This window comes from Candoia aspera, chromosome 2 (assembly GCF_035149785.1).
Source record: "Candoia aspera isolate rCanAsp1 chromosome 2, rCanAsp1.hap2, whole genome shotgun sequence".
Lineage (NCBI taxonomy): Eukaryota > Metazoa > Chordata > Lepidosauria > Squamata > Boidae > Candoia > Candoia aspera.
The window spans coordinates 23,618,867-23,640,912 of record NC_086154.1 but is presented as its reverse complement, the minus strand read 5'-3'; the positions used below and the strand labels follow the sequence as shown (position 1 = coordinate 23,640,912).

The window sequence follows — 22,046 nt, the reverse complement described above, 5'->3', positions numbered from 1 at the left end:
GCTGCCTTTTGTCTGTTTCAGAAACTTTCATTAGTTCAAAACTCAGCTACCAGGCTAGTCTCTGAAAGAACTCCAATAAATCACATCATACCTTCCTCCTAAATCCTATGGGGTTTATCATAATAGGCTTGTACAACTGTCTCCTGCCATTGAAGACTAGATTGTTTGAGTTGTCTTTGGAGGAAAAAAAAAAACACCCTATATCTAACACAGTTCATATCAGTTACGCCAAGTCTTCTTGTGTCTGGATTTCCCTGTTTGGAGCATAAAACTGAAAACGTTCTGTTACAGATAATTAAGACTATACAAGTAGTACTAGTATTTAAAAAAAAATCATTTTTGAGTGTAGTCACAACATACTCTCACATTTCTAAATATGTCTGCTAGCCTCCAAACTTTAAGTACCCTTATTAAGCCCTTTCTGTACAGGAATGAGCTGTGATCCTGCTGCAGGGAAGTACTCTGGATGTAAAATTAAATGCCCACCAAATATTCCCATGGATCTTCCTTCATTCTGAAGTGTAACTTCAGAAAAAGAACTTTTTTGTGAAAAACAAAAAGTACACAAAACACAAATCATACCACACATTTTCAAAGAAACTCAGATCAAAGCAAGGTTTTTTTTCATTAAAAAAAGGTTCACTTGTCTTGACCAACCTCAACTGGGAACCTCCTCCCATTGATGCTATGCTCTGAGCCAGCAGATCCATTACTCTGGCCCCAGTGAAATTCAACTTTTTCTGCTTTGAATCTTCCTGGTAGTCCAGCACCGCTGATGAAATAATCATCCTTTAGAAGGATGGCAACTGGAAAGAGAAGAAATAAAAAAGAAAGAACAAGACTGAGAGAAACATTTTTTTTTGCATAGGTATCAGCCTCATATTTGTTACCATTTCTTAAGATTGGGTGTAGATGAATGGAGATACAGATAGAGGACTGTGTAAGCCCTTGTGGTTCTATTAGCAGAGCCACTGCATACATTCCTAAATTCATACGCTGAATTAGCCTGTAAAAGACAAGGTCTGAGCCTGCACGCATAGTCTCCCATGGAGATAAGCATATACACAATTTCTACAGAAATGGGAGTCTCAAATACTTGCAAATTGGGGTGGGGTCAACAGGCATAACTCTGAGTACTTCATGCATTCATATATTTACATCCGAACCAACCAACCAACCTGGCACTTTGACCAATTGTATCATTTGTCCTCTAACACCACTCCTAGTTTTACTTTTCAGCCCAAATGTAAGAGTAGCAAGTTTTCTTTGAGTCACTTCTTGAACTGGTATCAGTAGAAGTGGTTGCTGGTCAATAAATGTCATTGCTACACTGCAACCCAACTTCTTTCCCTGGTCTTCTAAACGGTAACCAGATTTACACAGAGGTGGAATTACCATTAAAAAAATTTTAAGCAGTGACCATACAATAAGCTCATCAGAAGAAAGAACAGGTTTACTAAGTAGTATGGATCTAATATTTCTAACACAAGAAACTAAATTTTGCTTTCAGATATAAATTATATAATTTATTTATAGACTTACTTTACTGTGCCCATTATAAAACTAATACATATGTAAAGTCAGACATCATTCTAATGCCCAACATTACTTTGGATCATTGCAATCTCAACCCACAGTATTTCTTTAGTATTTATTGCTTTAAAATTCTGCTGTTAGGATAAGTGGAGGTGGGCTCTTTCTATATTTATACTATTAATTCTTTGCACTAAGAATTAACACAGGTTAACCTGACCCCAAATCCCCAATGAGACAATATGGAACATATCAAACAAGTTGCCCACAAGTTTGCACATCAAGTTGGAATCTGAAAAGAATATCTACTTATCCAGTTATCCATTATCAAGCTTAGGCTGCATTTGTATTATTTTAGTGGATTTACTACTTGTTATTGTTATTATTATTTAGAAAGCACTCAAACCACTAGAAGATATACATATTTAAAGCTCTTTTAAAAAGTGAAATATATTACTGGTATAGGAACATTCAGGTTGTTGTCCTGATACAGCATCTTGACAACTTTCATTGATCTTAGGAAGCAAAATAGGGTGGAACCACTTCCATATTGCTGGCAAGAAAACTACAAGTGTTTATGGGGTCACCAGGAGTCAAACTCAACTTGAAGTCAACTTTACCTTATATGAACATGAATGAAAGGCCACTTTGTCGTCTATATTTCCTTTCCCTATTGATTTAAAATTATTCAGTATAATTATTTTAAGTCATCAGGCACCTATCCATTTTTTCATGAATAAATTAGAGGATTCAGTCAATTGCCACTAAAATTCCCCTATTTTAAGAGCTGTGATTGTTGATACAGAGCAATTTATTATTTATTATATTATTCACTAGGAATAGTTATAAACAGCTTTTCAACAAAAAGCACCCAAAGCGGTTAACAAAGGGGCATACAAGCACATTTCAGTAACAGCGTTTACAGTCTCAGTAGCAGCAGATTTCCACATGTAGATCTTCTACTCTGTGTCCTCAAACAATAAAGGACTTCATGGTGCACACAGATTTCATCTACATATCTTGTATGCAGTGCTTGAAAGCACCCATCCAGTTTTCCACTTGCCCCTCCCTTGGTAAACCTAGTGACTTATTGGATTAAAGGACAGATTCAGCAGTGCTTACAGTACATCCTAGAAGCTGTGTACCTCAGACATGGTAAGCAAAATCTATAGAGCGTAAACCGGCAATTACACATTGCAATGCCTTTGTAAAATTCTATATAAGGAGACTTTATCCATTTGTTCATGTAGCAGAGGAATCCTAAACTAGACATTTGATATCATTTACTTATGAACTGTATTTATGCTCTGCCTTTCCTCTAGGAACTCCATTAACATAGGTGGTAATATCACTCAGCAGCAGTTTCTGTAACAAACCATGATGATGTCAAAATAACAACACAGATGCCATGACATAATCCTGCAGATAACTTGTCATTTGAGTCATAAAGCCTGATACAAGTACATCAGTTGTCTTGTTTGCTTCACGATGTCATAATACAGGTGCCATCATGTGCCCCTGCTGCCAACATCCATGGTCTCCATTCACTCTATCCCTACAACAACCACCTTGTGAGATAGGTGGGGCTGAAAGAAAGCAAGTGGCCCAAAGTGAGATCCATGGTCAAGTGGAGCTTTGGTTTTCCATATATCTCCATATTTTTTTATTATTTTTTTTATTTTTTTATTTGATTGATTGATTGATTGATTGATTGATTTCTATAGCCGCCCATCTCAGTAAATGACTCTGAGCGGCTTGGTCACGCCAGCACTGCAAAGACATGCAGGTCCCTTGGAAAGAACAGGATTTCTTAGAAGCTTGAACCACACTGCTGTATTATGCAAAACAAATGCATTTCCTCTGTCTGGAAATACAATTTTCACATGATTTTAACTCTCTAGCAAGCAACTCAATCTTCATTCATTAATAACCTCCTACTTGCATAGGCTTTTAGACCCCTGGGGCAATATCAAAGGAGTTTATGTATGAACCTCCTCTCCTTAATTCAACCAGATCTTCTCATACCTTTAGATTTTTCAGGTATGTATGAAACAGATCTACATGACTGAGAATATGCTTTGGCAGAGTGCTCTCTCTAAAACAATCTGGCATAAATAATACACAGCAAATAGGGCTCTCAGAGGATCTTTTATGCACTCACTCCAGCAGGTAATTTTCAGACCTTTCTACAGCTTTACAAGGTGAAAAAAATAAGGTTGCACTCGAGCACCTTGTTATATACAGGGCAGTCCCATTGAAATTACACAACTATGCACAGTTTGTTATCTCGACTGGGGAATTAATTAAGCTGGAAGGTAATTCTGCCTAAGGAGAGGCTGGGAGAGATCTTGTTACTATAGATCCTTGTATCACACACATGCACTAATTTGTGTACACACACATCCCAGTGAATGATGCAACAAAGAATTCTAGAGTGTGGCATATACACAGTGGATTTCTGCACTGTGCTTCAGTAAAATGGGGTACAGTTATTACAAAAGTATATGTGCATGTGGCTAAAAATCAAGTTTCTGAATCATATATACATGAGTAATGTTAATAAGACAGGTCACAGTGGTGTTGATAAGGCCAACGAAAAGAAACAAAAATTTTGGTATAAAAATAGAGCCAGAAGGTGGATAATGGGCAAGTGTGGACCAGGGACATACATAGGATGAAGCTCCCTACATAGCACTGAGAAGCTTAGATACCAATACTATTAGGACAAAAGGTACCAAAGATATGGGGAGTTATAATTTGGGCTGGCCAACTTACAGTACTACTAATTATACAATCTAAGTAATCTAGATGATAACCCATCATCATCATCATCTTCAAGTCAGTGTTGACTCCTGGAAACTGCCTGGACTTGTCCCTGCAGTTTTCTTGGCAAGATTTTGGAAGTGATTTGCCATTGCCTCTTTCCTGGGGCTGAGTGTGTGTGACTGGCCCAAGGTCACCCAGCTGGTTTCATGCCCAACATGGGACTAGAACTCACAGTCTCCCGGTTTCTAGCCTGGTGTCTTAACCTACCCCAAACTGGCTCTCTCCTGGCAATTAGGTACACATTTCCAACAGCACCTACAATTAATTAATTAATACAGAAAACACATGAATAATGTGACTCTGGCCCCTTATTGACTTTCCAGGATCATTTCCTTCCTAGTAATCTTTATAGATCCAAGCCACTGTGTTGTCTAAGACAAAACAGATTCTAGAACTATGATGTCAAGATGGTGTCACTGGAAAAATACAAGGTACAACAAAGAACCAACATGAGCTTGTTCTTAACTGTTCTATAACAACTTCTCTATAAAATTTTTTAGTGACAAATACTCTGAAAGGTTCTTTGACCGAAGGGGCTTCTGAACACTTAGGACCAGTAGCAGTAACATATTGATACAAGTCCAGAAATAACAAAAGCTCATAAGTTAATTATTGCATGTGCTGAAATTCCACGTGGTTTATCTGAATTTGGTTTGGTTTCTTAGAATAATGTAAAAAACAATTTCAGTGTTTCACTATTGAAAAAATTTCTGTGCAAGATAATAAACAGAATTATAACTTAAATATGATTAAAGTGATCAAGGTGATAACTTAAATGTATTAAAAATATGGGGTGGAAATGGGGCGGGTCATGATTTATGCAGCATTTTTGCAGAGTTTCTATGTCAGAATAAAAAAATGTGTTGGGATGGAGGTAAATCTGTACAAACATGGACGAGGAGGCAAGAAGACATTTAAAGAGGATTTTTTTTTCCTTTTTAAATGTGACATACTGATGGACAGTCCCACAAGAAAACAGGCTCCTCTGAGTCTGTTACAATGCACAGCAGGATTCAGCTGCATTATATAAATATTTGATGATTGCTAAATCATTTATGGCTCTGTCAGGGGTCATTTTACTTGTTTTAGATTAATAATTAAAAGGATAATTAGGAGAATGTACAATCTGAAATCTTCATCTAATTGTTCATTTTACAGTGTCTCTTACTGGGGTATGCAAAATCTCTCTCACTCCCTCTCTCACACACAAACACAGGTGTATCTACGAAAATGTGCCTACACCTTGGATGTCTCCTTTCCCTAGTAACACCATCTCCAATATTTTATGGGCATGAAATATTCCTGGAGTGTCTATACATAGCTGTGCACTGATCTGGCTATTTGCAGATGCATCCGTCAAGCATCATTTTGTGTATTAAAAGTTACACAGATTATCTGGATAATTTTTTATTTTGCCATGTACCTCAAAAAGTGGCACCCAGATTTTATTACAAAGATCAGTAGCATGACAGTTCCTCTCTTCCAGTTTAAAGAAGACATGGGACACAAGGAAAACAATGAAGATGCAGAAAAAGCAAAAGGAAGTTCAGGCACCAGTCTTAAAACTACAGTTCTTTTTTTGACAAGTGAGTTGACTCTTGATAGGTGACAGTTACAGGGTCTCCCCTGAGGTATTCCTTAGGGGAGAAGGATATTAGGAATGAAAACAAGGAGTCTGGCTAACAACAACCTTCACTGTAGCCCATCAGATGCTCCCACATTTGGAACTTGGGATCATCAGGTGTTTCCTTGTATGTATCAGCCATTGCCTGGACCAGAACCCCACTTGATATTGCACCCCTGGATTAACTTGAATAATTCTTTGGCTCTATAGTGTCTCTGAAGGAATAATTTATTGGCTCTCAGTTTTGGCTGACTGACCTCTACCTTCCCACTGAACCTCTGTGGGAAGGAACAAAAGGAAACTGGACAAAGGTAGCTGATCTCTCATAAGAGGTAACAAGAGTATCCAGTTTTAATTTTCAATCTTTTTTCTGCAGCTTGATAGACTGGCTGCCCTTAGATGATGGTGAAGGGCAAACCAAATAGAAAAAAATAGGACAACTTAAAAAAAATTAATACATACCCCTGCTACAATTTTTATCATGTGCTTTAAAAGAATTTATTTGGACATTATCTCTGAAATATACACATATAACTTAAAAAACTATCTACCCTAGAAATAATTTTGAATTTTGTTTGTCAAATCCAAATGTTATTTTGTTCAAGATCTTTATTCTGCCATTTTTTAAAACATGATTTTAACATTGAAAATATGGGAACAAGATGTTTACATGAGCTTATAAGTGAAGAGAAACATTGAAATAGTTTAATACTTTTTATAAGTGTGTTTTTATGTATTTAGGCTTAGCTATAAGGCTTAAAGCATCCAAATGAATGAATTGTGGGCCACATGCTATGCTTTTGCTTGTTTGTGATACTCAGGGTGAAACTATAACCAAGTACCTTTGGACTGATTATAATGGCACGTTTTACTTGCAATCAATTCCTTTAAAGACTCCTAGCTTCAAATCTAGAAACCTTATTTGATAGAATCAGAACTTTGATTTATTGTTTGTATATTTATTGTAATTATCTATCATTATCACAGGATTTGTAAATAAAAGTAAAACAATAAAATAATACTAGCATTGCATGGGAATGTAAAGTGATCTCTATTTACAGGATTGATTTGCTAATTTCTACTTAATTTGGATTTGAACAGTTTTCACAGAACATTGGAAATACTCTGTGTATATTTTAAATGCGTTTTCTCTGTTAATGTGGTTACTGCTTTTTTTTTTTTTTTTTTGAAAAATATTCCTTCCTTTGGTCTAGTGGTTAAGGCCATGGGCTAGAAGCCAGGAGACTGAGAGTTCTAGTCCCGCCTTAGGCATGAAAGCCAGCTGGGTGACCTTGGGCCAATCACTCTCTCTCAGCCCAAGAGCCAATCAGGCGTGGTAGGAGAGTTTTAGTCCCGCCTTAGGCATGAAAGCCAGCTGGGTGACCTTGGGCCAGTTGCTCTCTCTCAGACCAAGAGCCAATCAGGTGTGGTAGGAGAGTTCTAGTTCTGCCTTAGGTGTGAAAGCAAGCTGGGTGACCTTGGGCCAGTCACACTCTCTCAGCCCAACTCACCTCACAGGGTTGCTGTTGTGGGGAAACTAGGAGGAGGAGGAGGGAGTATTGGGTATGTTCGCCTCCTTGAGTTATTTATAAAAATAATAAAGGAAGGCAGGATAAAAATAAATAAATAAAAATAAAATAAAAAATAAAAAATAAACTAACATAAAATGTTAGGGAAAATAAAAAGGTAACTTCCCACTTTTATCAAATTTTGTATTTTTAAAACCATTTTCCTTTAGATTTGCCCAAGTGATTACTTAGCCTGGGCAATGGTTCTTTATGGATAATCTGTTCTTTTGAACTGCTTATTACAAAAGGCTAGCAAAAATACTGCCTGCTTGAACAAGTGTTGGCTATTACATTTTAATAGCCTTTAGCATCGAACAGAAATAGCTTTACTAAAGCCCATCAGGATGAAAGAATTGAATCACCTTATCTCAAGCATCTTTTTTAGTTCTAAATGGAATCAAAATCTGTGAGAAAGTTATCTTCCGACCTCCCACAATGTAGGAAGTACAATGCTGAAAAACAGTAGAATTGGATGAACTAAAATCATTAACTGGAATTACAAAGTCAATTCTGAAAAGGCAAGGGTGAACCATCTACAGTCCATGGACAGAATATAGCTCCAAACAGCTATTTTGGCACATTTGAGGGGAGCTGGGACCGGTTGAGTTAAGGGAAGAAATGTATTACTCTCCTATTTTTTCTTTAGTTTAAGGCATCAGATTGCCTTTTAGCCCTCTCCCTCCCAAAAAGAGTAATTAAATTTAGGACTGCCCATTCTGGGGCAAAAACATGTTTTTTAATCATACAGCTCATAGCCCATTACTTCCTTAAATATGCATAATATTACAAAGATCCAAAAATGTGTTCCCTCTGCTACCCTCATGTAATGCAACACTACTGAGATGTTAAGATGAATAAGACAGAGCATACCAAATTGTAGTGGCCTGTTGCAAAAAATCAGGGCTCAGTTGCTACTACTTGAGTCAATCAATCCTCCCCCCGTTCTTTGTTTTCCAAGGACTGGACACACCACAGAGTACCAAATCTGTACAAAATGCTTTACTGCAGCACACACCTTCTCCAACCACTGACTACTGCTCTCCATCCTTCTAGGACTTGCATGGTAACGTTGTCATGTAACAGCTGATTAATAGTCCAGCTGATTAATAGTCCTCTTGCCTGCTTGGAGAAGCTGCCAATCTCCATGGGGTCGCCTCTGCTTCCCTGCCCGTATGCCATTTACTTATCACCTTTCGCCCTACACACACCTTCCCCCTCTGTCTCAGCATTTGTTTTTGTAAGCTAAGAGCCTGGGTGGGGTGAGGCTGCCTCTGGACGTCCGCCCATCCTTGAAAACGCCAGGGTGCAGCTCAATTATCACAGGCAGCTGGAACGCCGGCCTGGATGCTTGTGAGTAAAGTTGTGAGTTAATGAGTGAATGTATGGGGGAAATGGGTGAGAAGCATTTCTGCCTGGCTGCAGCTACTTTTCCCAAGTGCAGACAGCGATCCCAACTTCACTCTCTCACAAAAAACTCTGGAAAAGCTCAGCCTGCTGTGTAGTTACTTACTTGTGACCTTCAATCCAAAATGTGAAGTGTGACTCATGGCCATCACAACACTGGCAGCCCCCCCGCGCCCGACTTACGGTTGAGCAACAGCTACACCACACCTAACATTTTAAGTCATGCTGAGATCAAGACAGGTTATTTCCAAGCAAACGTTTTGGGACTGGGGGGTAATGAACAGAGCCAGGAAAAAAAAATTCTTTGCTACAGAGAGCAAATAACTACACTCAATAAAAAATCCAAACCAGATTTTGATTTGGTGTGTGTGTATAATTAAACCTCTAGGCCAGTGTTTCTCAACCTTGGCAATTTAGCAATGGCCATGCCTGCTGTGGAATTCTGGGAGTTGTAGTCCACATACCTGGAAATTGGCAAGGTTGGGAAACTCTGCTCTAGACACTTCCAAACCAGAGAGTGCAGTTGAGAGAAGGCCTCTACTCTATGTTGGATGGCTTAGAAGATTTTTAAAAAACTCTCTAAACCAAGTGGTATTTTTTCAACCACAAATCTGTGTAACCTGAAGCACTCAATAAGGACAATGACCAAAAGCCTCACAAGGCATGACTTAACCTAGTCTTGGTCTTATTACTTCCCTATGATTGCAAAGGAAAGTGTGATGTTGCAGCAAATAAGACAATTGAAATTTTAGATTACATCAATAAAAGTGGTCATTTTCAAATCATGAGAAATAATTGTTCCATTTTATCCATTGTTGGTCAGATCACCTTGGCCCTTAATGTTCCATTTGTTTACTGTCTTTTGTTTATCATGTTATGTTGTACTATTCTTATCTTGTTGTTCACCACCCAGAGCCTTAATTGACTGGGGTAGCTTACACACTTACACACACACACAGACAATTTTTTGAGTGGAGCAGGGTACTATAAAGTTTGATGAAAAAAGGTTGAAGGAACTTGGAATGTTTAGCCTTGAGAAGACAAGGCTGAGGGAGAACATGATAGCACTGCTCAAATACCTGAAAGAGATGTTATGCAGAAGAAGGTCAAGGCACGTTCTCTATCACTGCAGGGTGCAGGACACAGCATAATGGATTTAAGTTACAGGGAGGCAAGTTTTGATTAAATGTAAAAGGAATTCCTTAACAGTAAGAGCAGTTCAACAGGGGAACCAATTACCCAGAGCTGTGGTGGGCTCCGCTTCACTGTATGGATTTAAGTGGAGGTTAAACACCTCTCTGTCACATTTGCTAATTCTGAATTCCTTCACTGCCCAGGGGGTTGGATGCAATGGTTTAAATGGTGCCTTTCGACTCTATGATTCTATTATTGCCTTATAATTCCCCTATTAAAATTCTACTGCACACGGTTTTGTACAAAAGTGATCCACTGCCTAGGCAGTTATGGACATTTCTGACTACAGTAGAAAACCGTTCTGTATGATTTTCAAAAACTAATGCAATAGTTTCTACAGAGTTTGGAAGTACGCACCGCCGTCCCAAATGTGGCTTCACTCACTGAAAATAAAGGAGAGTGGGGCCAATGTTTTGAGCCTATGTACAGTATGTAGGATATTGTTTCCTTCAAGGCAGGTTCAATAAATTTGCCAACATTCACACAGGGGGGGGAAAATGAAAAAATAAAGGTCCAAACTTATGGAACTCAGAAATGAAGTTAGCAGAGAGGGCTGTAATGTTTCTTTCCCTAGGAGTAAATCCATTCAGCACAGCAGGACTTCCCGTTAAATAAACATTTATAGGGTTGTTCTTAAAAGTGCAATTCATACAAGGTTTCTATGAGGAATGAATGGGGGAGAGGCTTATGCAATCATAAATATTAATAATAAACAAATTCTCTTAATCGAATAACTGCTACCAACATGACAACGTATGTGAAGGAAGGTTATCAGCAGATTGGTTTTGTAAAATTAAAAAGAGCCAAATGATTTAAATGGAATGAAGACACATGAGCACCACAAAGGTATTAAACGGGAGATGGAAGGAAACGGAGTGGACAAAAGGATACGACATGACTAGGTGGCATCTCAGACCAGAGAAGTCAACAAAACAGTCTTTTGAAATGGATCCCATCTGTTCAATTAAATAAGCAACATTTTGCAAGAGGTCTTCTGATGGCACTTCCCTTTCTCCAGTTCCCCGGTGCCCATTTAAATTCCACATGGGTTATGCAGACAGCAAGGGGATCATAAGCATTTACAAATTTCATTTCCAGAATTCAAGATGAGAGATTGAGAGAGAGGGAGAAAGAAAGAATCCAGCATGTAGTCTGCATAGTCTCTATAGCAGTGTTTCTCAACTTTGGCAACTTTAAGACCTGTGGACTTCAACTCCCAGAATTTTAATGCTGAGGGTTTTAAAAAGATTAGCCTTGTGAATCAGGAAGCCTCCAAAGATAGTTCTTTGATGAGCTGGCCCATGTGCAAATCATGCAGCTAAGCTACCCATACACACACACACACACAGACACTGATCTGATTCACACATGCTAAATAATGGTTTATTTAACCATGGTTTATCAAATAAACCAGAAGTTGTTGTTCACACACAATATGCTAAGCCAGTGTTTCTCAATCCTGGCAACTTTAAGATATGTGGACTTCAACTCTCAGAATTCCCCAGCAGCCATGGACCAAGCTAATGCCATGTTTAACCACTGCATGAACTTTAGTATAAACATTAGTAAGATGCACAGCATGGCACAGACTGTATCTGGGAAGGCACACTGAGGTAATGCCAGGGGCAGAGGAACTGAGGAGTTCACAGAAAGGGCATTCCACTGATAAGCTAGTTTCTCACACGTCTTGTTTTGCGCATGGTTATAAAAGCTTTAGAAACCAGCCCCTTGTTATGGACGTGCCATGGCAGAACACAGCATACATACCTGTTGTCTGTCACAAGGACCACTGCATGTTTATTCCTGTAAGTATTTACCTTTAATAAAACTAGCTTTCAGTTCCTCTTTCTTGGAAATCTTTCATGGATATTGCCCCCTGGAGGGAATTTACACTTGGGCATTAAACACCCGCACTATCCCGTTTCCCTTGTCACTTGATTCTGTTTGCAATACCAGCACCCATGCAGGGGGCAAGAAGTGGCAAGTGACGTCCCATGCATCATAAGGCCATTGCAGAAATGATACAAAATATACAAGTTGTGACACAGTGGATGCAACTTACATATTGTGTGCCATTTGCACAATGGCATATTGAGATATATGTGATGTTATCATAGCTTATTACTGGATGGCTACAGCCTTTTCTTTTCTTTCTTTCTCTTTTTTCTTTCTTTTGGAGAAAACAGGTATGTCACTTTCAGCCATAGATTTATTTATGCAAAGTACAGAAAAAATATACATGAATAATTACTGAAGATTTGGAAAGCCTGCATTAGAAAGATAAGCATCCAACCTATCAATCTCCACGAAGCATTATCTGAACTCACAGCATTAATTGCTATTTTTTTCTTTAATACAATACATTCCAACCCAGTCGCCAAAAAAGTTGTGAATATATAAATCCTAGAGTTCCTAACTTTTATAGAAACTCCCAACACATCTGTTCCTTTAAGCTTACTCTTTAGTGCATTTACTCACTGCAGTGGAATGAAATAAAAGGCAAAGTTAATGACCTGCACTGCATAATCTTTTGAACACATGACTTACAATTTATATAACTTCTGAAAGATGTGTTGAGTACTAAAAGTTTATATTGCAATCATAAAAACCTGCCTCCTCAAAAGAACCTCTCCCCCAATTCAGCGTAACTTATCTTCTGCTCAGCTTGCTTGAGGTTAAAATTAGAATCAATGTTAAAATTCATAAAATTCAATGGGACTTACATCTGAGTTTTGACAGATACCAGTGCAGCCTCTGCACTGTATTATCAGTGACAATGTGCATCTTCCATTGTTGCTTTAGATTCAGCGCTACAAAAATGACCTTAAGATCTGTTAAAAGAAAAGAAAGCTGATACTGAGGGCTGCCTAGCTCTTATATTTCTCTTTCCAGACAATACTTTTGGGATGCCAAGTATATTTTGCTGTAAAAAGTATGGGTCACTAGCAGCTGTTGTTGTTTATTCGTTCAGTCGCTTCCGACTCTTCGTGACTTCATGGACCAGCCCACGCCAGAGCTTCCTGTCGGTCGTCAACACCCCCAGCTCCCCCAGGGACGAGTCCGTCACCTCTAGAATATCATCCATCCACCTTGCCCTTGGTCGGCCCCTCTTCCTTTTGCCCTCCACTCTCCCTAGCATCAGCATCTTCTCCAGGGTGTCCTGTCTTCTCATTATGTGGCCAAAGTACTTCAATTTTGCCTTTAATATCATTCCCTCAAGTGAGCAGTCCGGCTTTATTTCCTGGAGTATGGACTGGTTTGATCTTCTGGCAGTCCAAGGCACTCTCAGAATTTTCCTCCAACACCACAGTTCAAAAGCATCGATCTTCCTTCGCTCAGCCTTCCTTATGGTCCAGCTCTCGCAGCCATATTGTCCTGATTACCAGGAAACACACTGAGGCGAGGACTTGGTCTCTAATATTTATTAGTAGTACTTAACAAGAATCCTAACAAACTGAGAAAGCGTGGGAAAACCCAGCCATATAAACCCCAACAGTTAAGGCGGTCCCGATCTGTGTCTCTTTGAATGGCTGAACAGTTCCTCAGTGCTACGCATGCGCTTGACAGTCTGGGTGAGAGCCCCCTGCTCACCATCCTTACTCATGACACATATGTTACTACGGGGAACACCATTGCTTTAACTATGCAGACCTTTGTTGTCAGTGTGATGTCTCTGCTCTTGACTATTTTATCGAGATTTGTCATTGCTCTTCTCCCAAGGGTCACTACTAGTAGCATCTAGAAATATATTATTACATAAACCTAGTCTTTACAGAAATGTTATGGACAAAATCTACAGCGAGATTTTCTTGTAAGCAAGAAGATGAACAAATAGTAACAATGCTGTTTTATTAACAGGAAAAGTGCTTTATTTTCTTGCTTACGTTCCTCCTGAATTTTCACATCTTTAAATGAATCTTCTCATAAACAGTTCCCTTTCAGAATTCCAGGCCCAGGATAATAAATGAACTATAATTTAGTTTACAGCATTAGCTTGTTAACATCCTTGGATCCTTTTCCTGCCTTACACATTTGGATATAGATTTCCATAATTTGCCCCAGGATAATACAACAATATTAAAAAGCTTATAAAAGCATAATTACAATATGGTTTTGTTGTTTGTTTGTTTTGTTTTGTATTTTGATCTTTGTAAGCCACAAAGTCACTTATGGGAGATGGGCAGCTACATAAATCATATAAACAACAAATAAAAAAACACAGAGATTGGGCTCTGTACAGGTAGTCTTCGGTTAACAACAGTTAATTGGGACCAGAATTTCCATCACTAAGCAATACGGTTGTAAAGTGCGATGTCACATGACTGCACCACTTAGCAATGGCAATCCCAGCAGTCCCTGTTGCTGTTATTAACCAAATCCTACCAGTCGTTAGGTGAGGACCTACTTCGATCCAAGCCATTCCCAGCTTGGTCCCTCTCAGCCCTGAGCCTTGGTAACGTAAGGGACTGCCTCCTCTTGAACTCCTCCACCTGCCTATCTGCCCCTCCCCATCTCTGCCTTTTGGACACCCACCTGCCCAGTGCCACCAGCTGACCCCACCACCCAGCCCTGCCCACTGCACCAGGCTGGCCAGGGCCTTCTTTTATGCTGTTGTCTTTTGTGCCAGGGCATCTGGGGCTTCTCTCGTGACCCACCCAAGGCCTCCATTCGCACCCCACCAGGGCCTCCTTTCACAAAAGAGGCCTGGTGCGTGAAAGAAGGGCCTGGCTGTGCTGGTGTGAAAGAAGGACCCAGGTAGAAGTTGAATGGAGGCCCTGGCTGGGGTGCGAATGGTGGCTCTGGCTGGGGCGTGAGAGAAGCCCCAGCTGCACTGGTGCAAAAGAAGACAGCGCAAAGGAAGGCCCTGTCTGGAACAGTGCACAGTGCAGTGGGCATGGCAGCAGAGGGCACAGCTGGGCAGCAGGGGCAGCTAGTGGGTAGGTGGGTGGGCAAAAGACAGTTGTAAATGTGGGTGGGCCTGAGTGAGCCCAAATTTTGTTCACATGACTGCAGGGCACTGCAACACCTGGAACTTCAAGGACCGGTCGTAAGTCCCTTTGTTCACCACCATTGTAACTTCTAATGGTCTCTGAATGATTGGACGTTAAGCAAGGATTACCTGTACAATGAATAGAATATTGAACTTACTATGAAGATTCGTCTTCTCCTGTGAAAGGAAGGTATCCTTCCCTGGATTGATTCTCCTATTGCTCTAGCACAGTGTTTCTTAAAGTGTGGTCCAAGGACCACTGGGGATCCCCCAAGACCCTCTCAGAGATTCTCAAAATCAAAATTATTTGCCAGACATTGAAGATATTTGCAAAAATTTAAAACAACTTCTCTCTTCTCATTATTATTTTTATTTGTTAAAAAATATAGTTTTTCTCATAAAACGTATTTTATTTACAGTAGGTTAATATCCAATGGGTTAAATATTATTTTTGCATGATTCAATAAAGAAATATTCTACGAATGCATCAATTTTCATTTTTAATAGGCAAATATCAATAAATATAATCCATAAAAACAAAAGCTCTTTTGGGACCCTTCATAATTTTTAAAAGTGGGAAGGGGTCCTGAGCGCAAAAAATTTAAGAAACTCTACTTTAGTAGAGTGTTGTTTATTTTTGTTTTAGATGGCAATACAGCCAGTTTGTGGAGGAATAAGCCATATGATTAAGTGCAACTTAATGTATTGTAGAAAAAATGCAGGTGTAAAAGAGATACCTCCCTGTTGAATGATAAAGCTGTCTTCCCTGGTGCAGGTGGCAGGAAGACTTTAAAAAGGCTCTAAAACATGATCTACATAAGGCTCATTCAAGCATTCACTGCATAGGGAAAGTGGGCTTCCACTCATCTGTGAAAGGAATTTGAATATAAACAGAAAGTATCTCTACAGACATTTCATCCAATGCACAAGTGTAGTGTACAGGTAGTCCTTGGCTTACGACCATTCGTTTAGCGGCTGTTTGAAGTTATGACGGCACTGAAAAAAGTGACTTACAATCGGTCCTAGCACTTATGACTGTCGCAGTGTCCCTGCGGTCACATGATCAAAATCCAGGTGCTTGACAACCAGCATGTATTTACAATAGTTGCAGTGTCCTGGGGTCACGTGATCGCCATTTGCAACCTTCCCATCTGGCTTCCAATAAGCAAAATCAATGGGGAACTGTGTGATTTGCTTAATGACCACTGCAAAAATGTTTAAAATCAGGTGTGGTCATGTAATGCTTCATAACGACTGCACCACTTAATGATGAATTTTCCAGTACCTATCGTGGTCATAAGTTGAGGACTACCTGTATAGCAGTGAAGTGATTCCCAGGGTTGCTCCTACCTTCCAAACTTACATTGTACATTTTTCCATGTGTTAGTGGTTGCAAGTAGGCTAGAATTAATGATGTATGGAAAGCAAGCAAGCCCAGCCAATGAACAGTCAGACAAAGCAATCCTTACCAGTTTTCCCAGTATTTTTCATCCAAGTCTTGTTAGAAGATTCATTATCAAAACCAACCAGACGTATTTCCTGATATTCTTCTCCAACATGTGCCTGATGATCTATGATATCGATTGGAGACTGGTGAGTTCTCCCACAATCCGCATTTGAAGTAACCCAATGCTCAGGACCATATGCACCTGTTCCAAAGAGAAAAAAATAATTTGTAGTGATGACTCAATCAATGAGTAGACAAACCTGAATTACGAAATGGCCACTTTGATCTGAATCTTATTCTTGGTATAAATTATCATGGTATTCATAAATAATGTACCACTTCTTTTAGATTGCTTTTTTACTGCTAGTAAAAAAAGCTACCACTTTCTACAGTATACAATTATTGCACATAATATTCAGAATATAATGCCAAATATCTTCCAAGTGATAAAGACTAACAGCAGAATCAGCTTACAACTTCAAACTATGAGGGAGGTATTATCTTATATCTAACACATTTGTGAAGGGGCAAATATTTGTCAGCTAGGATATTCTATGAAATCTGTAGATGAAGTAGTAATTTGTAAAGGAATCTTTTTATTCACTGCATACCGCCATGGCGCTTAGAGCTAACTACCTCCTTGTCCATGAAAGCTCAAATGCAGTTTTAATTGAAACTGATCTTCCACTACAGATTTCAAATTAATTCTTTTTTCTAAGTGTCTCATGCTCCAAACACCTTTGCCTAGAAAGGAAAAAAAAATCCTATGTCATTAGTGGAGGAAAGAGAAAACTTCTTCTAGCTTGCAGATATTGATTATCCATTCCCTGTATCCAAGCTCAACTGCCATTCTACTTTAAAAAATCCTTCCATTTGAGACATTTGATATAGTACACCAAGTTCTATTTCCAGTTATTTTTCACTTGCATTTGGCTGGGCAATTTTTTTTAATTAATAGGAATATTCAATTTTTTACTTATATTTTTCCAATCATGTTTTTAAAACTCGCTACTTTTCCAGAACTGAATATAATATAAAAAGTGTAAAGGACAGAAGGATCTCAATACTGTACAAAGAAAAATATCTGTATTTATTTCAGCTGCTGTTAGTATGGCTAAATACCATAGGAATCAATCTCTTTTTTCCCCTATACAACCCATCCTATTTAGCAACCCTCTCCATGAGCTTTGGGGGAAAACTGTAATTTTGAGTCTCTAGTTGTATAGGGAAAAGCCTCTAGAATCCTTCCTTAAGGATGGACAATATACTATGACCAAACTCCAATCCATTATTCAGCATCTAGAATACTGGGGGGGGGGGGGGGAATCCTTTCCAAACCATGACCTGCTTCAGGTTTCTAAAGAGATTAATACAAGCATGGATAGACTCTATAACTTTAGTTTATTCCTTTGTATGGTCCATGGGGTCACGAAGGGTCAGACACGACTTAACGACTGAACAACAACAAAAATGACAACAGTGGGCATTATTCAGCTCCCAAATTCTTGTTTTGCAGACCCCTGAATTCAAATGGCTGAATTTCAGTGACACAATTGTCAAAATTTGGTGGTGAGATTTCCTGTTTTGACAGTGGACACGTACAAAAACTGGACTGTAAAATACAATATTTTAAAGACAGGTAAAACAAGGAGAATACAAGGTAAATCTCCCCACCGAGATCAGGAACCAAAGATAAATCCAGTTGGCTCTCTCAGTTTGGGTGATAATTCTATCCAATGACCCTCAGCCTTTCATCCCTCATAGAAAATAAAAATAAACAAATAAATAATTGTCCAGTGTTTGGGGATATGTTAAAGCAGCAGCCATGCATGAAGAAGCACTGACTCGGAAGGAAAAGCAACAAGAAAATGGAAAATTGCTCCGTGCAATCCACTGATGAAATCTGCAGTACATAGGCATCCTCTTGAATCCTGGATGCCATCTTTCATTTGAATAAAAGAAGAAAAAGGAAACACCTGTCCTTTAAAAAAGCAGAGAATTAGACAAAATATGCAGTTACTTTTTTCCTTGTTACTATTTTCCCCATTGTTCCATAAAACCAAAAGCAAAATAAAACTCTTGGATATAGAACAAAATGCAAGAAAAACAACCATAGCTCTAAAACCAGCTATCCCAGTTTCGAGACACGAGAAGAATGAAGGTAACTATCTACAGAGCCTTCGTTAGACCTATGAAACATGGAGAACAATCCACCTGAGTTCAGGAGGAGCGGTGTTAGGTAACTCTGCTCTGTTAGACCACCCTCTATGGGTGGGGAGGACTATCTGTAGTGGAAATCCTTTTCTATCTGTAGAGGTTCTCTGCATCATTGAGGCCTTAGAAAATCAGGATCCTTAACTGCATGGAGAAATTTCTCAGGTAGAAGACAATCTCTACTACAGAGGGTTGCTTTCTACAGGTATAAGGCAATGCACAAGGGAAAAGTTAACATACTTTTCTCCTTATACATGGATATATAGTTCCTGCTTTTCATAATATCTAGTGAGAGTTTTTGTTAAAGTCATGCTGGCCAATGCAGTGGAAATATGCACAATGAACTTATCCAATTCAGGAAGAATTTCTGTTCTATTGAACTGTTGCATATGTGCAGTTTTAGAGCTCCTGAAATTCACTTTTTTCCATGTAGTTCTACCTAGCAGTTCGAAAACATGCCAATGTGAGTAGATTAATAGGTACCGCTTCGGTGGGCAGGTAACGGCGTTCCGTGTAGTCATGCTGGCCCCATGACCACGGAGGAAGTGTCTTTGGACAAATGCCGGTTCTTCGGCTTTGAGATGGAGATGAGCACCGCCCCCTAGAGTCGGACACGACTGGACTTAACGTCAAGGGAAACCTTTACCTTTACCTACCCTGTTATTTGCTTTGTAACCTGATAAGAGAACCCTTGTCCTATTCATGCATAAGAACTTTTTTTTTTTAATTTGTGCAAAGCCATTATATGAGATGCATGGCTTAATGCAGAATCCTTAACGCTGGAGCCAAAAACCAAAAGATGAGGAACCTAATGACCTGCTAATAGGTCATTTTCTAGGAGTAGCAAGCTGCCCAGTGTTGGGAACAGTGAATCACACTAGGTCCAGAGCAGACCCTACACCACCATATCATCATCTTCATTAGAAGAAAGAACGTGAGACTAAAAAGGACAACCAAGACAGATGTCCTCATCCAAACTCCAATTGTAAAGTTTTCCAATTCTTCTTCTCCCCCCTCCTCCTCCTTTGTAGAAAATAAATGGTTTCCTTCATATGGGAATCTTTATTTAGACCTACCATTCAAATGTTAGGGTTTTTTCCTTCCTTTAACAAAAAATCTTTCTAACTGCACTTTTAATAATAGCCCCTTTATTACGTAAGCCGTCTTTAAATAGAAGCCAAAAATTAGCTTGTTTTGCTACTTGCAATTGTACATTCCAAATAATGACTTCACCTCACTAATGGAAAGCCATTAAAAATAATGAATTCCATCTAAATCTAATTAAAGTTAATATAAACTTTCACAATTTTTTGGTAGGACAGTCATTTTTTTTTCACAAAGCCTATAGATTAAAAGTATAATTTTTAAAAAAAGAAATATTAACACCCAGACATTTGACTTTTCTTTATCTCCATTAACTTTCCAATTACTGCTTTTGTTGTTTTTCTAAAGAACAATTCCCTGCATATACACTTTTTTTACACAATAGCAACTCTTAATTCCCAAGTACCTATGTATCCTTTGCTTGTCGTGTGTTTTTTAATGCACATTATACAATTGCCACAAGAAGGTGTCCCTCAAAATATATCTATTCTTTGCATGCCTCCTATTATACATGCAATATTTTTAGCTTGCTTTTCATTACAAGTAATCCTTATGAACAGGGCGGTTCTCTGATGACAATTCTTTTTCTTACTTTTATGCTGATCTAAGTAAATTAGGACAACTCAAAGAGCTCGAATTTTCAACTGTTTATGACAGTAGCATTGGCAGAATAACCCTATCATATTGTGCCAACCAGTGCCGTTAAAGAACAATTACGGCAAACACACATTATAAGCAGCCAAACCAGGAAGAATCTGCCCTGAGGGTGTATAATACAGGTCAATGTATTATAAAATGAGATGATAAAGCTACTAGTTGAACTAGCACTGTGGCATGCTTAATTCAGGACATTCTGCATTTACTAGGCATCCTGGTTAGGTTTTCTCTTACTAGACAACTGCTTTAATGTGCCATTACTTAGATTAACTATCAACTATAGTCTGTCAGAAGAAGGCACGGTAGCAAATGTAGGTCATTTCTAATTCCACATAGTACAGGCTCAAAATCACAGTCACCCGCATTTTGAAGTTTTGATCTGGCCACAAATACCTCTCTGTAGACTCCCAGACCTTAAGGCTCTATCTAAGAGCTGTGAGTTGGTACATTTATGCTTACCAGCTTGGCAGAAGACAGAGTAAAATGGCTGGTAAAATGCCTTCATAAACTCTACCAGCATGGCCTATCCAACCATTTTGCTTGATAACATGGCAGATACTTCATCTGGGCCACAGGGATAATTTCCCTCATCTGCCAGATCTATCACAACATAAGAAGCCTCAGCATAATCAAACATACTGTAATTTACAGAAAACTTACTGAAGCAACAATGCCATTTTTAATCCATTTAAACTGCTGTATGTCCATACCTATGTACAAAAGTTCATAAGTGTTGGATACATCGCTGAGTAGGACAAAATTAAATGTTTAGGGACAACATCATTACTGAATTTTCAGTACCTCAATTTAAGGAGCTTTTAAGCCTATTGTTAAATTTGCCACAAATTACGAACTACAGATTCATAATCTATTACAATTTAAACTAGGATTTTAAATATGTGCCTTTAAAAAAAACACAGCCAAATAAATGTATTCCTACTGGAAAAAGAAGAATGGGATGGAGTGTGCCTTGTATAGGACAGAAAGATGTTATTATTTAAGACTTCACCCAACGCAGAGTTTGTTGTCTTTTATTCATCTGTAGCAGAACTCAAGAACCAAGGACTGTAACTTAACATACAAAGGGGTTTTGTTTTTAATAGCAATTCCACTAATGAATAATTCATAAATAATACCACTAATTACCATGAATGAATAAAAGCAAACAATAACTGGGGATAATCTTTTGACTGATAACATCTTTCTGTCCATCTCGTTGTCTTTTTGCCAATAAAAACATCTCTCTTTGGCAATCTTTTTCACAACCCATATTCAAGAACAATTCTTTTCTTTTTTTGGTTTTGTTTTTGTGATTGGTATTACAGAGAAATTCCCTAAAGTGGAAAACAAACCATTTCTTTTATTCTCAAAGTACAGCACTCAAAGTATCTGAACAAAGATACGAAAAATGTATTCCCATGGTGTTTATGATTATTTAGTCTAAGTTGTCCATAGTCCATTATATTCTAATTCATACTACTATTA

The 22,046-nt window shown here is 38.6% G+C and overlaps 1 protein-coding gene across 7 annotated transcripts in view; it reads right to left on the bottom strand.

The window, feature by feature from the left end:
- PTPRG (protein tyrosine phosphatase receptor type G) overlaps window positions 1-22,046 on the bottom strand; it is a 655,485-nt gene that overhangs the window by 284,018 nt on the left and 349,421 nt on the right. For all 7 annotated transcript variants that reach the window (XM_063291516.1, XM_063291515.1, XM_063291518.1 and 4 more), the window contains exons 3-4: window positions 16,609-16,788; window positions 658-806 (exon numbers count right to left, since the gene is read on the bottom strand). In XM_063291516.1, the coding sequence (XP_063147586.1) occupies window positions 658-806; window positions 16,609-16,788 (329 nt within the window). The remainder of the gene's footprint in view (window positions 1-657; window positions 807-16,608; window positions 16,789-22,046) is intronic.